This window comes from Zootoca vivipara, chromosome 1 (genome assembly GCF_965207765.1).
Source record: "Zootoca vivipara chromosome 1, rZooViv2.hap1.1, whole genome shotgun sequence".
NCBI classification, from domain to species: domain Eukaryota; kingdom Metazoa; phylum Chordata; class Lepidosauria; order Squamata; family Lacertidae; genus Zootoca; species Zootoca vivipara.
In genome coordinates, this window is record NC_142582.1 from 68,004,451 (window position 1) to 68,020,571 (window position 16,121).

Sequence of the window (16,121 nt, forward strand, 5' to 3'; positions counted from 1 at the left end):
CAGGCCGCTGTGCGTGAGCGGCGCCCTGCATGGACTGCACATGCACAGCATCCTGTGGGTGCACACTCCATACGTACAGACTGCACATGTGCATAGCTGCGGGATGCTGTGTGTGCGCAGTCTGCATGGGGTGCCGCACAGATGCCGCCCCCAGTATCAGCTGAGCTACGAACGCCCCTGCACGACCCTCTTCAGTTGAACATGGTGCTATTCAGATGAAAGTCACAAACGATAGTGAAGAATGCAATTTTGTAACTTGACGTTTTAGATGCTTTATCAGAATTTAGATCCTTCTCTGTGTAATCTAAATTCAAATAAAACTGCTGCTGCTCACATCTTCGAATGAAAATGCAATTTTGGCAATAAACAAAATTGCAGTTCTTTGCTGTGTTGTTGCATATTGAGTTTGAAAATATTACATCTCTTTAGACTTAGAAAACAAGCATAAAGATATTTTACAGCAATTAAAGGCAACAAATTATTTCCTTTTGCAATGCTCAAAGAAATGACTTTGGAGCTTCCTGCTCCCCATCTATAACTATGCAGGAAAGAAAGAGGTCCCCATCTGTGCAAGTTGGTATTCTAATCCTACTATGTATTGTATTGAATTGCAGCCTCATTGAGAAGTGATAAATGGCTTGGCTCGGGACACTTCAGGGGCCAGCTTCTCCCATCCTAGCCTCCCCACTTCCTCAGCTGCTGAAGAGCACCTTCCTTGTGTTCTGACAGCAGCCGAGGCATTGCTACTTGGGATGCAGAAGAGGACTGGTCTTCTCCATGGCCATTTTCACCCCCTCTCTCGTTACTTTCCATAATCTGGCTAACCCTGCTTTTAAAAATTATTCCAGCTGATATCTGACCTCCCAGGACAAGGATTCTTTTGTGACCTCCTTTCTGTTTTGTTTCTTCGATTGGTTTCACGCACTGACCGGTTTTACCTGTATATTTTTGATGCTGTTGGATGAAGAAACTAACCTCCTATCTGAAGGTGAGAGTTGCATCTATTGCTCCATCCAGGCCCCCTGCCTACCTCTGGCATGTGTCCTCCAGAAGTTATCCCTGAGGGAATGTATTTATTTATTAACATTTTTGTATACCGCCCTTCACCAGCAGGCATGAGCAGTAGTTTACATCTATAAAACAAATGCAGTACATCAAAAATCCTGCCCCTGCCCCCCACAGATTGCATATTCCCAAGGGGAATACAGCCCATGGTTTGAAGATGGTTCCTCACACATCTAGGAGATTCATGTAGCATATTGTAGGGCAGAGATGGACAACCTTTAGTCCTCCTGATGGAATTCAACTGATGTCAGCCCCTTCCTTATATGCTATCCTAGTTAGAATAAGAATAAGAAGTTATTTCTCACATCATCATTATCATGCTGCTGGCCTTTTCTAGGTATAAATGATCATGATATAGGTCCAGCCCTCATGACCAACTGGCACAGTTGCTTGAAATTGCTGTGCCTGGTGAGCTAGTTGTTTGCAGGTATATCTTGACCAGGACAGGTCTTGTAGCAAGCCATTGCTACCCTACTCAGAGGTGCCTGCAAACAAATGGCAATTTGAAGCATCACATAGTTTATGTAAATTGGCCCTTGTCAAAGAGTCATTAAGAACATTGATACTGAGAACGTTGTAAAATAGGGGGAAACTTGGTATTATTATTATTTTACAAGCTCCAGGAGATTATGGGCTGTATGCATTGGCTGCACAGGTTGCAAAGTAAGGCAACTGATCTTTTCCTTTCCAATCTCCTGCTCTGTAGACCCTGCAACTCCACAAAGCCTCTTCAGAGGGCTGGGTGGTCCTTCTGAACAGTGTAGTCAGTGTTGTAAAGGTCTGCAATGAGAGAGGGGGAAGTGCCTGAAATTGGGTGGCAGAATCTCACAACAGCAGTGCTCCGCTTGGGCACAGTTCCTTCACCCAGTTTCAGGTGTTAACCTCCTTCTGTTACAGTCCTATACATCGTAGTCCCACATTGTTGAGGTCACCTAACCCTCTGGAGATGGTTTTGAGGGCTGCAGAGGTAGCTGCCTTCTAGTGTCATGATCATTAGATGCAACACCTGTCTAATGGAATTCCTTTAAGAAATATGTGCATAATTTAAAATGAGTCAGTGCTATCATAAAAAAGCAAGATTAGTTGCATACAAATAAAAACAAAAGGAGACGTCTACCAATGTGTAGAGAATACTTACAATAGCTACTCAAAAAAACCTCCCCTCCCTGTAGATTTTGTTCCACATCTGCTGTTCAGTCCCAAATGTGTTAGGAGAGTATAAAGAAAAATTCATACCTCTTTGGAGAAAAGAACAGGTGAAGTAAAGTTCACACTTTTGCTAGAGACCTTTTTGTGAGGCCCAATTAAATGGAAGCCATTTATCTTTCTCTCTTTTAAATAGTGACAATGGAGGAAGGTCTTTTGCTGTATGGCAGAAACAGAAAAGCTACTGGCATTACTTGAGAGGTAGGGTTGATTAATATATTTCTTCATCTTGTCCTTCTCATCTCTATGGGCTCAAGTGCCATTTTATTTTGTTTGGCTCCATTACCTTTAACAAAATGTATCAAATACTGCCATGCTGTATATATGCTTTTGTCTGCTAACAAAGAGATGGTTTCATCTTCCTTACTATCAAAAACATATTTACTAGCTGAGCCCAGACTGCGAAATACGAGAGAAAAGAGGACATAAGGCTTAATTTCTCCAGCATTTTTGCATTATTTAAATGTGTCCCCAGACAAAGAGAAAACAGAATCCTGCAGCATTTTTCATTATTAGTTTTAAGTGTATTAGGATCTGACTGTTGGCTGACTTTGCCTTCACTTTTAGCACTTTAAACACTTGATATCTTGATCGTCCCCTAAGCAGAGGAAAAACTGGCAGAGCAAAGATATTATATGCCACAGGTGGCAACTTAGCTTTAAATTTAGCATTTGACTCATAGTTGAGTTTGAAAGTGAATTTCAGAATAATAAACCTCCAGTCAATACTTCATTTGCCCAGAGTACATATAAGCTGTGATCAACAGGGTTTTTCGAACCTGCGTCATTAATGCTAATGAATTTCTTATCACCTTAGTGGTGATGTACCATTTTGCACTGAGAGCAGCCTATTTTCTCAACCTATCCCAGAAGAGTTAAGGCTTCATATATTAGCTTTTCAATTATAGTAAGAACTTGTGATTGAAATCTCTATCTTTATTTTGTGACTGCTTTAACAGGGGGTGGCATTATCTGTTATAAAGTAGAGTAATGAATAAAGCAGTTAAGTCTGCCAGTGTGGGACTATCTAACTTTGGGTGCTTCCAGAGGGGCTGTATATTGAGCATGCATTCTCATATGTTTGCGTAAAGCCTGTGCTAGAGTTGCTTGTCTATTAAGCATTCATGCTAATATATATATTCATGCAGAGATTATAAGACATTAGAGGTAACTAGTGGAGGTTCTGTCCTTTCCAGTGCACTAGCCATTCACTTCTCTTGTAGGACTTTTTGCAGTTAGAAAAGTGATGTGATAATAGTAATAAAAAGTAGATAATAACCACCAAATGTTGGCAAATAAACAGCCCATCTGCCCAAGTACCCAATATAAATTAGTAATAGTTTGGGTTTGGGGTATCACAGGGGTGGCTAACCCTTTTCAGGCCAAGGTCAGCTCCCTGGGTGTGTGGCTGAAGTGAGAAAGTAGGTATTTTTATGAATAAAAATATATATGGAGATTTAGTATAGTGTTACCTCTACCCTTTTGCATCACATTTTATAAAAGAATAGTAAGGGGGTATTGTGGGGTCACAGAAAACCCTTTGGCATCTCAGTGGGGGGCCCCGTAGGATAGATAAGTCAATATTATTATTTTTTAAAGAAAGCTAAAAAGGGGGGTCTGTGGTGTTCATCAGTAAATATATAGAATATAAGTGTTTTAAATACTCCCTGGGAAAATGAATCTCTAAGGTGCTACCACAGTGCAAATAAATAAAAAAGGAATGAAGAAAGGCAAATGACATGTAGCAATTCTAAAACGTTATGTGTATTTTTTAAATATACACAAATGCTATTTATGGTTGAAATGCCAACAGTTTTTATTTTTATGCAAGAGAATGTCTCTGTAAATGAATGTGTGGCACAGATGTAGGGAATGTTCCTTGCAAAGGCGTAAGAAAAAAGCAGATTACAAATCTATTCAGCACTTGGGTTGTCTCAAATCTGTTCCGCAACAAACTCATCAAACAAAGACAGTATTAGGCTGTGTTTTTAATCAATAAAATTTTATTGTCCGAGTTATAAATATTCTCCATTTGTTCCCTATTTACAGTTGCAAAATATTTTAAGATATTCTACCATTACCTGTCATTCAGCATCTCTCTATAAATGCCATGAAAATGTCATTATGAAATAAAAATCTCTTTTCTCAGCCCACAAATCCAACACCCAGCCACTCATACACGCACACACAAAGGTTAAAAGAGGAAGAAAAAAATATACAGTACAGCAGGCAACATTGCAAACGGTTGCTACACAGTAGCAAGAGAATTGTGTAGAAGGATTGTTGTTATTTTTCCTGAAAGTCTATAATGGCAAGCTTTTCAGGATGTTTGTGATAGACCAGCGCTGGCCGGAACATTTCTGTAAAACTAGTTGAAATCCAAATTCATTATCACTGTTTTCCTGCAGCTCCAGACAACGTTTCGATTTTCTGTTCTGGATTGGACCTCCCTTTAAAAATGAAGAAAGCAAAACACATTTAATCAAAAGTCACCTATCACCACTTCCGTCTCATGATCATTTGGATTTAATAGTCATTCAGCAGTCAGCCATAAGTGAGTATCCATGTGGGAAACTGTCAGATTGAAACCAAGATTCAATTCACTGCTCAACCATGAAGATCTAGCATGGGGTCTCAAGAGTATCCGGAGTGCTTCCAGTGAGGAGTATTTTTTAGCATTGCCCACCCATTGTTCTCTCCCCTACATAACCTTCCATGTTTCAGCAGGCACTATTCACCACTGGAATAGCTCAGTTGAGACTCTTAACTGCAGGGTTGTGGGTTCGAGCCCCAGACTGGGCAAAAGATTCCAGGAAGTTGGACTAGATGGCCCTTGTGGTCCCTTACAACTCTATTATTCTATGATTCTTACTGGGTCAAGAGAGTCAGTTCCACTTAGAATACCTAGTCAAGAAGTGGCAATATCACAATGTCGTTGTGAGGATAAAATGGGGTTAGACCTGTGTACACAGCTCCTGGGAAGAAGCGAAGGATATAAACTCTTATAAGCCAATATAGTCTTGTGCAAACTTGTTTAAGTGTATGTCCTGCTAAGATTCCCAAATAGACCTGCAGTGAGATTATGCTACAAGACACAGAAGCTACAAAACCCAGTGCAAATGTCAAAGATGGCAGCAGGTTGAGAAAGAAGCTTTGCAAACACCCAACCTGAGAGTAAATAGCCTTCTGTAGATTTGTCCAACCCTATTCTGCAATCCTAAGCATTTTACCTAAAACCAACAGGAATTACTTCAGTGTAACTAACTGCTGGCTTTTAATTTGCATTTGTAGAATTGCCATTGCTGGTTTGCTACAACCTGATATCTTTTTAAACCACATCTGTCTTTGCCTAGTTAAGTCTGCATAACACCTTCTCCATTCTGTTCTAAGACTCAATTGTATTGAGAAAGCATTTTGAGATCCTTCATATGGAGTGCTTCAAAAATGGAATAAAATGTAACAATTGTCATTTCAACAGAAATAGGAAGCTTTTAACAGAAATTAATTCCGTGAAATCCTGCCTGTATAAAAATCAACAGCAACCCGATATTACAGCACTTGGCTGATTTACTACAGTACTGTTACGTAAGTGCAGTTTTCCACTTCTAGGACTTCACATATTTTCCCCATATAATGCTTCTTGTAGCAATGGAAAAATATGCTAAATTTGTGTTAACAGTCATGAAAAGAAAAAGAGGCTTCTTAAAGTAACACTTTAAAGCAACAAATTAATTAAGGTGGCCAGGTGTCCTACTTTACATAGGAGAGTCCTCTATTTGAAGGACTATCCAGTCCAAGGACAGGATAAAACCTGCCCAGTATCTAACAGATCCTCACTCGAATGTCAGCCACTTCCTTCTATATTCTACTTTAAGATTGTGAGATCAGAAGCAGACTGCATGGCATCATCACCAGCCAGCTGGTTTCCTGTCTTCTATTGCTCTGTAAACTATCTCTAGTCTCAAAGTTTTAATCCCAACCAGGATAGTATCACAAAGGAAAAAGAATCCAGTTTCCCACCATTCTGGTTGGGTAACTGGCCTTAAAGCAGGAGATGGGTGCATTTATTATTATTATTTTATTGTTTATTGAGTTTATATACTGCCCTATACCCGGGGGTCCTGCAGGTGTTCTGAGGGTTGTGAATTATGCCAGATGAGCCAATAAAGCATAATTTGATGTCAATATATATAAAAAGAATCTCTCAAACAATTTCATTTACCATACTCCTAATACAAGATTAGAGCTTAAGGAATGCTAGTTACCACCTGCTTTCAAGGTTATGTTTTCTCTGAAAGGCTATGAATGACTCCTATAACAAAGGGAGAGATTGAGCTACTTAATCGGGAAAAGCACTATTAATCTTATCCTGACATTGTTGTCCAAACTTAATATCATCCTATGATTTGTGATTCTGATAAATTCTATTAATTTCAATCTCTTGTTTTTTTTTCCTTCAATGGCGAAAAAAGAAGAATATACTTTCTTCCCTTTCCCTTTCTGCTGAATAGAAGTCAGATTCTCAAGGTTGAGTTTGAAGTGTTAGTCACTATTAAGACAAAAGCAGCTATGTAGATAAAAGGGATAAAGGGAGATAAAAGCAGGAGTTGTACAAAGATTGGGTACTTAAAAAGGATAATGGCGTCCAATTGTGCATAGCATATATTCCTAGTTGAACGATTCACAACAAATAATTTATTGAATTATTTTAACCCCATTCTCTGCTCACCCATTAGCTGTATCAGCGTTCAGTATACTACAAATCAGTTTTGCACTACTAGACTGAAGTACTGGATTGACTCATGCCCATTGGAGCGGACATGAAGAGGAGATGGACTGCTCATATATCAATTATCTAATTCATATAAGTCTTGACTTTGGTTGACTGACTGGAAGACTGCAACTAGTAAGTGGCAAGTCACTGAGTGATTATATTGACCCAACTAATTGTTTCATACCGGTAGTTGCAACTATTGCCCCATGATGCAACTATTGGACAATTTCCTAAGACAAGACAGTTTACACATTCAAGATATGAAATGAAAGGCTGTAATTAATTATCCTGTGATAAATTAGCATGAAACATTATTATTACACCACAGCAATGGGTCAGTGAATTACAGGAGGGCAACAGCCAACTGTGGTGTCTTGCTTGTGCAAATGGGACCTACCAACCCTCTCTCCTGCAGCCCCCTGTGCACCCCAAAACTGGCTCTGGGGTGTTGGCATCCCCTCCAATGCAGATTGGGGGTTGCAGTGAGGAGGAAGGAAAGTCCTGCCAAATCTACTGGAAAGGTGTTGGCTCTCTCCCATAAGGTCTGTTCCTTACACCAGTATGGAGTTTGCAACAATCCAGTAAGAAAGGAGCACATTCTATGAGTTATATAACCATATTCAGTATAAGATCCAAGGTTTCATGTTCAACAACCAATGTGGTATAACCACAGTAAGGATTTGGGTTTTTTTTTAACCTAGGTTTGCTACAGTTTTTGTTGTTATTATTTATTAGATTTATATACCGCCCTTCATGGAAATATTTCAGGATGGTTGACATGTTATTTCCTTTTCCTCAGTGTTCTTACTGTGCCGTTATGCAAAGCCAATCCTCTTAGAACACCACAGATTCAGTGAATAGGGATGACTTTCACAAAGCTGAGCTTCCCAAAAGGAACTGCAATATACTGAAAATTCAAAGTGCAAAAACTCTGCCCCTGAAAAAAAAATCTTTGTTTATTTTTCTTTTCTTCTTCACCCTCCAGAAAACCTACTCCAGATGTCTGGGATATTCTCCACAGTGCAGATCAGGGGAAAGTGGATTTGGCAAAAGTCTCCTTGCCTCTCCCTTCCAGAATGGGAGTCTGCATTAGATCAGAGTCCCTACCATGAGTGAAAGAGCCACTCAGGACTGAAGTCTTGCTATTCAGAAGTCTATCTCTATAGTAGTTACGTTTTCCTGCCAAAGTGACAAGGAAAGCCATTATACATGATCAAAAAATACTTTTTGCTAACCTTTCTGTCCCAGTTGTGGGAAACTGTTTCCTTTACTGAGATTCTTGACTTGCATAGTGATTTTCTATTTTGCAAATTACAATAATGAAGTATAATGATGAATCTGACTGAATGCTTGTATTAGAATATTCAAAAATGTCCTCAAAATATGCATGCATTTATACTTTTCATTAACATCAACTCTTGCAATCTATTTCCCCTATAATGGGGAATGCTATACTGGATAACCATTTATATTATTTTTGTAGTACTTAACAACTATTTTATATATGAACATCTAATACTTTTAAAAATTAAGACATTTTAATAAAGACAATTTAAATCCGGCTGGAAGACACTGGGATATGGCAATGGAAATTAAATACTGAAGGAAAGTTAATAACGCAAGCCCTACTGAGTTTAATAGGGCTGAACTGGATTAAGAACTGAGATTATCTGTTGTTTATTGTGCATTAATTCTGAACTATTTACATGGAGGTTATTCAACACCTGCCATTTACCGAACATTTATCCTGCTTTGTTTGGGTGGATTTCTGTCAACCAATTGCTATCCCACACTTTTTAGTGCATTTTCCAGTCATTTTCTTTAACACAAAAAGTTTGCTTGCTTTTTAAAAATGGGTTTGTTCTGCAGGAGTATCAGAGTACTTTTATCCACTAAATTTCTTGGCATGCAGTTGATTCTCCCCTGTACATAAGAACATAAAAAGAGTCTGCTGGATCAGGCCAATGACCCACATAGTTTAGCATCCTGTTCTCAGCAGACAACCAGAGGCCTCGGCATGCAGGATTTGAGAGCAAAAGCACTTTCCCCTGTGATTTCCAGAAACTAGTGTTCAGAAACATTACTGCTTCCAACTGCAGAGACAAAGCATACCCCACGTGACTAGTAGCCTTTGACAGCCCTCTCTTTCATGAATTTGTCTATTCCTCTTTTAAAGCCATCTAGGTTGGTGGCCATCACTGCCTCCTGTGGGAGCAAGTTGCATAGTTCAACTATGCACTGCATGAATATTTCTTTTTTCTGTCCTGAATCTAAACATTCAGTTTCTTTGGATGCCCATGAGTTCTAGTATTACGGAAAAGGGAGACAAATACTGACAGTCTAGATAGGACCCTTACGAAGCCTGTGATATCAACATGCAAAAATTCTCCCCATCTGCAAACAAGTGCTTCAATCTTCCTCCACCACCAACACCTAATAAAGTCTCCCAGGTCCCTCTGCAACAGAGAGGGGAAGACATTAACTACAACATATACCGCCTACCCAAAATAAAACCCTTGCTGTAGCCCCACAGAAACCAGGTATTACGCCTGCAAAATCTGAGCCCCAATTCTCAATAGAAGGTGCATTCCCACTTGAAGCATTAGGAGCTGATGGCTACAACTGCCAATGAATGTGTGTGAACACTTGGCTCCCATGGAAGCAAACTCAGCCATCTTCTTTAAACCTAAATAATTCAGTGCAGGCAAGAAGTCTGTGTTGACACAAACACACCCCAAACCATCAGTAGGAGAGGGGAGAGAGAAAAACATGGCTGTCAAAAAGAAAGCTCCATTAAAGCTGGCTGCCTATCAAAGGCTTCACTCAGGTTACTTTATATTTTAGATACACCCATAAAATATGGAGAGAACTGCTAAATAAAAAGCATCAGGGAGAAGGTACTGCTGCTGCTGTATTTATTGCTCTCCCAAAGTTTATAAGAAAGTTTAATGCCACGCCTCTCTCCCAGTTAACTTTTTCCTCATGAAAAGACTCATTTCTATAATCAAACAAGAATCCCAGAACACACAATTCCAGCCTGCAAGAGGATCTGCTGTAGTGGTGATACTTTCAGCAAAGCAAAACAAGAGAGCAACTGCCAGCTTCTTAAACAGAGATGATCACCTCAAAACAATGCACCAGCAAATCTACCCCTGCATGAAGTAAATCAAAAGTACTGTAGAGCGGCATTTCAGTCCTTTTCACACATCTGGAAACTATGTGGCATAGAAGATGCAGGGAGGTGGACTAGACAACCCTTGTGGTCCTTCCAACTTCTCAATTCTTTGAACATGTGGAGGAGCAACAGGACTGTGTCAGCTGCTGTCCGCAGCTCCACTTTCGCTGTGCTCATGGGCTTTTCAGTGGCCTTCCCTGACTTGGTGCCCTCCAGAGGTTTTGGATTACAACTCCCATAATCCCTGACCCCTGGCTCTGCTGGCAGGCACTGATGGACCTTGTAGTCAAAAAGTCTGAAAAACACCAGGCTGTGGGAGGCTGGCATTGAGCTTTTTCTGCATAGACGCTCTCTACTACATGAATGGGGATCCTTCTTTCTTGTAGCCCAATGGACACATGGAGATCAGAATGGAGACAGTGGTCACAATATTGCTTCCATGCGACGGTCCATGTGATCCATGCGACGGTCCATGTGATCCATGCGACGGTCACCTCCAGGCTTGATTATTGTAACTTGCTTTACGCGGGGCGGCCCTTGAAGCTGACCCAGAAACTCCAGTGGGTGTAGAATGCCGCAGCGAGGCTCCTTACGGGGTCCCAGCCGCGGGATCACATTCATCCAGTGCTTTACCAGCTGCACTGGCTCCCGGTGGAGTACAGGATCAGGTTTAAGGTGCTGGTTTTGACCTTTAAAGCCCTATGCGGCTTAGGACCCTCGTACCTACGGGACCGCCTCTCCTGGTATGCCCCGTGGAGGACCTTAAGGTCCACAAACAACAATACTCTGGAGATCCCAAGTCATAAGGTGGCTAGATTGGCCTCTACTACCGGTAGGACCAGGGCCTTTTCAGTATAGGCCCCAACTTGGTGGAACGCGCTTTCACAGGAGACCAGGGCCCTGCGGGATTTGTCATCTTTCCGCAGGGCCTGCAAGACAGAGCTGTTCCGCCTGGCCTTTGGGTTGGACTTAGTCTGACCCCTGTGTTTTCCTCCCTCATGGCTTGGATTTATGGACTACTTAAAATGAGGCTTCATTTTAAATTTTAATACTGTATTTTAATCTGCTTTTTATGTTTTATTGTAATTTTATTGGTGTGAGCCGCCCTGAGCCCGGTTTTGACTGGGGAGGGCGGGGTATAAATAAAAATTTATTACCGGTATTATTGTTATTATTATTATTATTATTATTCCTTCCAATGTACTCAGTCTACATCAGGGGTCCCCAGACTTACCGGCGTTTGGGCCGATTCCCACTGCGCCGATTGCGCGGCGGGCCGGAGGACGGGGAGCGTGTGCCTGTGCGGGCTGGCGGGCGGGGGAGTGCGTGCCCGTGCGCATGCGCACGGGCGCTTACTGGTGTGGCGGCGCGCTTCCAGGGTGGAAAAAGCGCCGAAAATCCATTGTGCACATGCGTATGGGCCTCCCCCGACCCGGAAGTGCACCAGAAATTACCTCTTCCGGGTCGGGAGAGGCCCATACGCATGCGCACAAAGGATTTTCGGCGCTTTTTTCCCGACCCGGAAGAGCGCTGCCACGCTGCGCGCTGTAAGAGCGGGCGGCGGCGGGCTGGATTGGCAGGCCAATTGGGCCACATCCGGCCCCCGGGCCGTAGTCTGGGGACCCCTGGTCTACATGGATTCCACTTGTGGATATGGTTGTTGTAAAGTCAGCCAGAGCTGTAGAATTTAGCTGAAAGCTGGACGATAAAACATGAGCCTTAATTGTTTCTAGTTTTCAGTTTATCCTTTTTCTAACAGCCCCTTCTCCAGCCAAAGAAAAACAACCCAAATCTTGAGCAAACAAGACAAAAAGCAACAGCAAAGAAGTCAAGTAGAAAAGATGGTAAAAATCACTTGGAAAATACTGAATGTAAGCTTCCTTCTTTTACTCTCTCTTCAGCATCCCAGTGTTTTTATTGTATTGTTAAACTAAGGAGAGTAGTGCACTATTTCAGCCTGACAGGCTATTTCTGGGGAACAATTATGAGCCACAGCAAAAGATGGTGAAACGTGTTAAATTATTTAGGATGGGTGTACCATTTGCATGGTTACTTAGCAGCTGTATAATGTTACCACAACATCAATTTTGCTTTGTGCTTCTGCTGAGTTTAGTTAACATTTAGACCACTCAATGTGGTGCATCCCAACAGGGCATAATTATACTCAGAGGGTCCTTTAATAACTACCAAGCAGTGCTAGCAATGCAGGGAGATGATGAATGGGAAGAAGTGCTGTGACAGAAATGTTAAGTAGAGGCATCAGCAATACTTCTTTGGACCTCAGAACCATATACCTTCTAACAGGTGTCGCTGGGCATCTAAAAGGACGTATGCTGGAAAAGTAAAGTGCTCAACAGAAGGATTTTAATGTGTCATGAACAAAACTGATTGGGGGGGGGGGATGTTACCTTAGTAACCATGTTTGTTTTTCGGTTGGGTGGTGTGTTGAAAATGGGTAGAAATGTTTGCCCAAATAAGAATGGAGCCAGCATTTCCCATAAGCCGCTTCATTTGCCATAGAGCAAATTGCATATGAAGCATGTGGTTGACTATATAGGTTGCGATTTCATCCTGTTCTCTGAGATCCCTGATGTTACTGTTCCCAGAAAGAAGTCTCATTAAAAGTAGTCTCAAAGCACATATGGAGAAGCAATTTCAACAAATAGGCTTGAAAAACAAGTACATTCACATAATTTAGGGAGATTGGTATATGTTTTCACCAATGAAAACACAATTTCCCCTCTCCCCAGTTTAAATGAAATTGAATTGTTGGGGTGTGCTGAGACTTTAGCTGCCTGAATAAAGCAGAAACAGATACATAAATTAGAGTTAAGTAAGTCACACTTTACTAACCTTTTAGATTTGAGATTGAAAATAAGCATGAAGATTGGGGCGATAAAAGTTCCTCACCAAAGACTCCTGAGAATGCTTAGCTGTCATGGGGTTGTTTGTAGACTTCCAGTAACAGAAGCATCTTGCCTCTGAATATCAGTTGCATTGCACCAATATGTATCCTACTTGTGGCTTCCAAAAGCTGGTCACTGGTTAGCCACTGTAAGAACAGAAGGCTGGGCTAGGTGCAATAAGACTTTTCAAAGTTATAAGAAGAAATAAATAATGGCTTTTATGGGTGGAGGAGTTAAAAACAAACAGCAAAAGCCTCTGAGCCTGGGACATGTCGTTATCAAGACCATACATTAATTTGGCCCAAGACACTCCCTAGAGGAAGGGGTGGAGGAGGTAAAAATATCAAACTGCGTGTTATTTTGTTTTCTGTAAACTACGGTATGTTTTTCATTGATGGATAAATCATCTGCTTTCAGTAGCCGTTCTTGAATTGTTGGGGTGTGTTGAGACTTTAAACTCCATAAACATATTTCTTTGGGCAACCAGAGCAGCTTGTGATATAAATGCCCTGTGTCTTTCCTTGCCTTGAGGGCCCATATAATCTGTATATAACCTTATATCAGAGTGTTGGGATGTGAAAACTCGTGCAGCACTTAGAACAGTGTTATAATTTTGAATAAAATACTTATCAAAATGCACTGTACACAGTTCTCAATTCTGTTTCTCAAGCATTTTACATGAGAATTGCTCTACATATGTCAAATATGCAAGACTGCTGCTAAGAATGCCTTTCAGTCTCTGGATGTATTTATGCACTTGCTGGCACTAGAGGACAAAAAGCCATTTTCAAATTCCGTCTATAGCCTAGTCAACACAGGTTCGTCACTTGACATACAAATGAAACAGAGAACCAATGTAAGGCCACTGGAAATGAACCCCTACCAAGGGGGGGGGGTTAGCTCTAATGCCCTTAGTGCCTGGAATACACATGCGGCAAAAGCAGTCAGGTAACAACTGGGTTGCCTCAGCCGGTCAGCAGGCAAGCACTTCCACGATGCTGAATTTAACTTCCCCTGACTCCATGGACATGTCTTATATTGCTATAAGAACATAAAAAGGATCCTGCTGATCAAGCCAAAGCCCATTTAACCTAGCATTCTGTTCTCACAGCAGCTAATTGGATGCCTATGGGAAGCCCACAAGCAGGTTCTGACTCTAAGAGGATTCTCCCTACTTGTGATTCCCAGCAACTGGTATTCAGAGGCCTATTGCCTCTGGCAGTGGAGGTAGACATAAAGTTCTTCAGGCTACATTCTCTCTTGATTGTTGCTTATGCACAACCTCTTTCAACCCCATACTACCACACTCGAAAATGGCCTAAGAACATGCTTTAAATATGGCAGTCATGGTTTGGGAGTGAATGGGTTACAATACACTCAATTTATACACACACACACACACACACACACACACTCGTACCTTGGTTCTCAAACGCCTTGTCACTCAAACGTTTTGGCTGCTGAACGCTGCAATCTAGTTTATAATGCAATGTGGTTTTTTTTAAAAAAGATATTCTTACAATAAATGCAGTAAAAAGACTGCAATACGTCTCCTTTGGCCTTCCCTCCAAATGCTGTGTTAGGGCTTGCTTCACAGACCTTTTCCAGCTGTTTTGGAACCTACCGGTAGTACCATGAGATCTTCACTACCCAAATAGCTCCGTAATGGTAGTCAAAAGCTTCCTGGGTGACTAGGCATTTATATGTGCTTTCCAAATGCTAGGATAAGAAGCTGAATTTAACCAGAACAATAATGAATAGCATGGAAAGGGAAACCAGGATTTGGAAGGCCTGTGAAAGTTGTTTGGAGCTTTGTTATTGTCGTTGGCTTGAGCTTTAACTCCGCTGGAAAGTTTGGTGTAGCAGGATATTTAAAGCACTCTGTTTTCATACAGGCACTCAAAACAATTTACTCCACTGTAATTTCACATAGGCCATAAGGACTACTCTCAAGTTTATAGTTTCATTCAGGATGGCAGCGCTGCCCTACCCTGTGCATTTTCACAATGCTGTAAAAGTTAAAATATGATCAGTTGAGCATTCTTATAAACAGATTTTTTTCATTTTCTCAGAGAGGCATACTCGTTTTGCTAGATGAAATGGAAGCAAATACAATACAATGTGCAAACATCTCTTGGAGTCCTTGATTACTCTCATTAGTTTCCTTGTAGCTTACAGCATGCAAACCTACTTTGCATCACATTATGTGTTCTGAAACAACAACACTTTAATCACACTGGGTATTAGCAAAACAATCCTTTCTGAACAGCATGCCTTTAATTATTCCTTTGCCTCTTATCATCAGGAGACAAAGAAAGGAGCTTCATCTTCCCTTCTTCAGAGCTTTGTCTGTGGGTGTTAGGAGGAGTGTTTTCTGACATCTATTTTTAACTTGCAGCGTTATTTCATGGACACCACCACTTGTAAAGATGGTGACAAGGATTCAAAAGGGATGCCACTATGCATATCCATGCACAAATTTGACCTCCCTCCCAGTTATCCAGTCCTCTCTCTGATGTCTCCCTAGGTTTTCTATAGGTTGGGATCTTTTTTGGGTTGGGGGGGGGGGAGCATTCCATCATGGAAACCAGAAATGGAGAACCTCATTTCTATTGGCCCAATATGACTGTTGAGGCCTCTCTATTCAACCCTTGGGACTGTTTCCAGGTTTCTCCCTCACCAGCCCTGATCCACGCCCTCCTCAAATGCTTTTGCTTTGCTAGAACATGTCCTTGAACTGTGATAGTGTCTCTTGCTTTTCTGGATGGAAGAGGAAAACATGTTTTGGGGAGGGCATGTAGAAACCTCTGGCTTCCAAGTGAATAGAATGAAGCTTATTATACAAAGTTATGAGACATTTATGTGTTCCCATCCATTTTTTATCTGGCCCCACCCACTTTTTTATCTGGCCGCACCGACTACTGGCAAGCTGTCCATGAGGGAATGCATACCTTGCTATGAAAATGGCACCCTATCCCTGGCTTAAGCCTTCATAC

At 41.3% G+C, this 16,121-nt stretch overlaps 1 protein-coding gene across 1 annotated transcript in view; it reads right to left on the reverse strand.

Moving 5' to 3' along the window:
* Window positions 1-4,253: 4,253 nt before the first annotated feature.
* Window positions 4,254-16,121, reverse strand: part of GALNT18 (polypeptide N-acetylgalactosaminyltransferase 18) — a 271,487-nt gene continuing 259,619 nt past the window's right edge. The window contains exon 11 of the mRNA XM_035119072.3: window positions 4,254-4,720. Coding sequence (XP_034974963.3) covers window positions 4,574-4,720 — 147 coding nt within the window. The 3' untranslated portion in view covers window positions 4,254-4,573. The remainder of the gene's footprint in view (window positions 4,721-16,121) is intronic.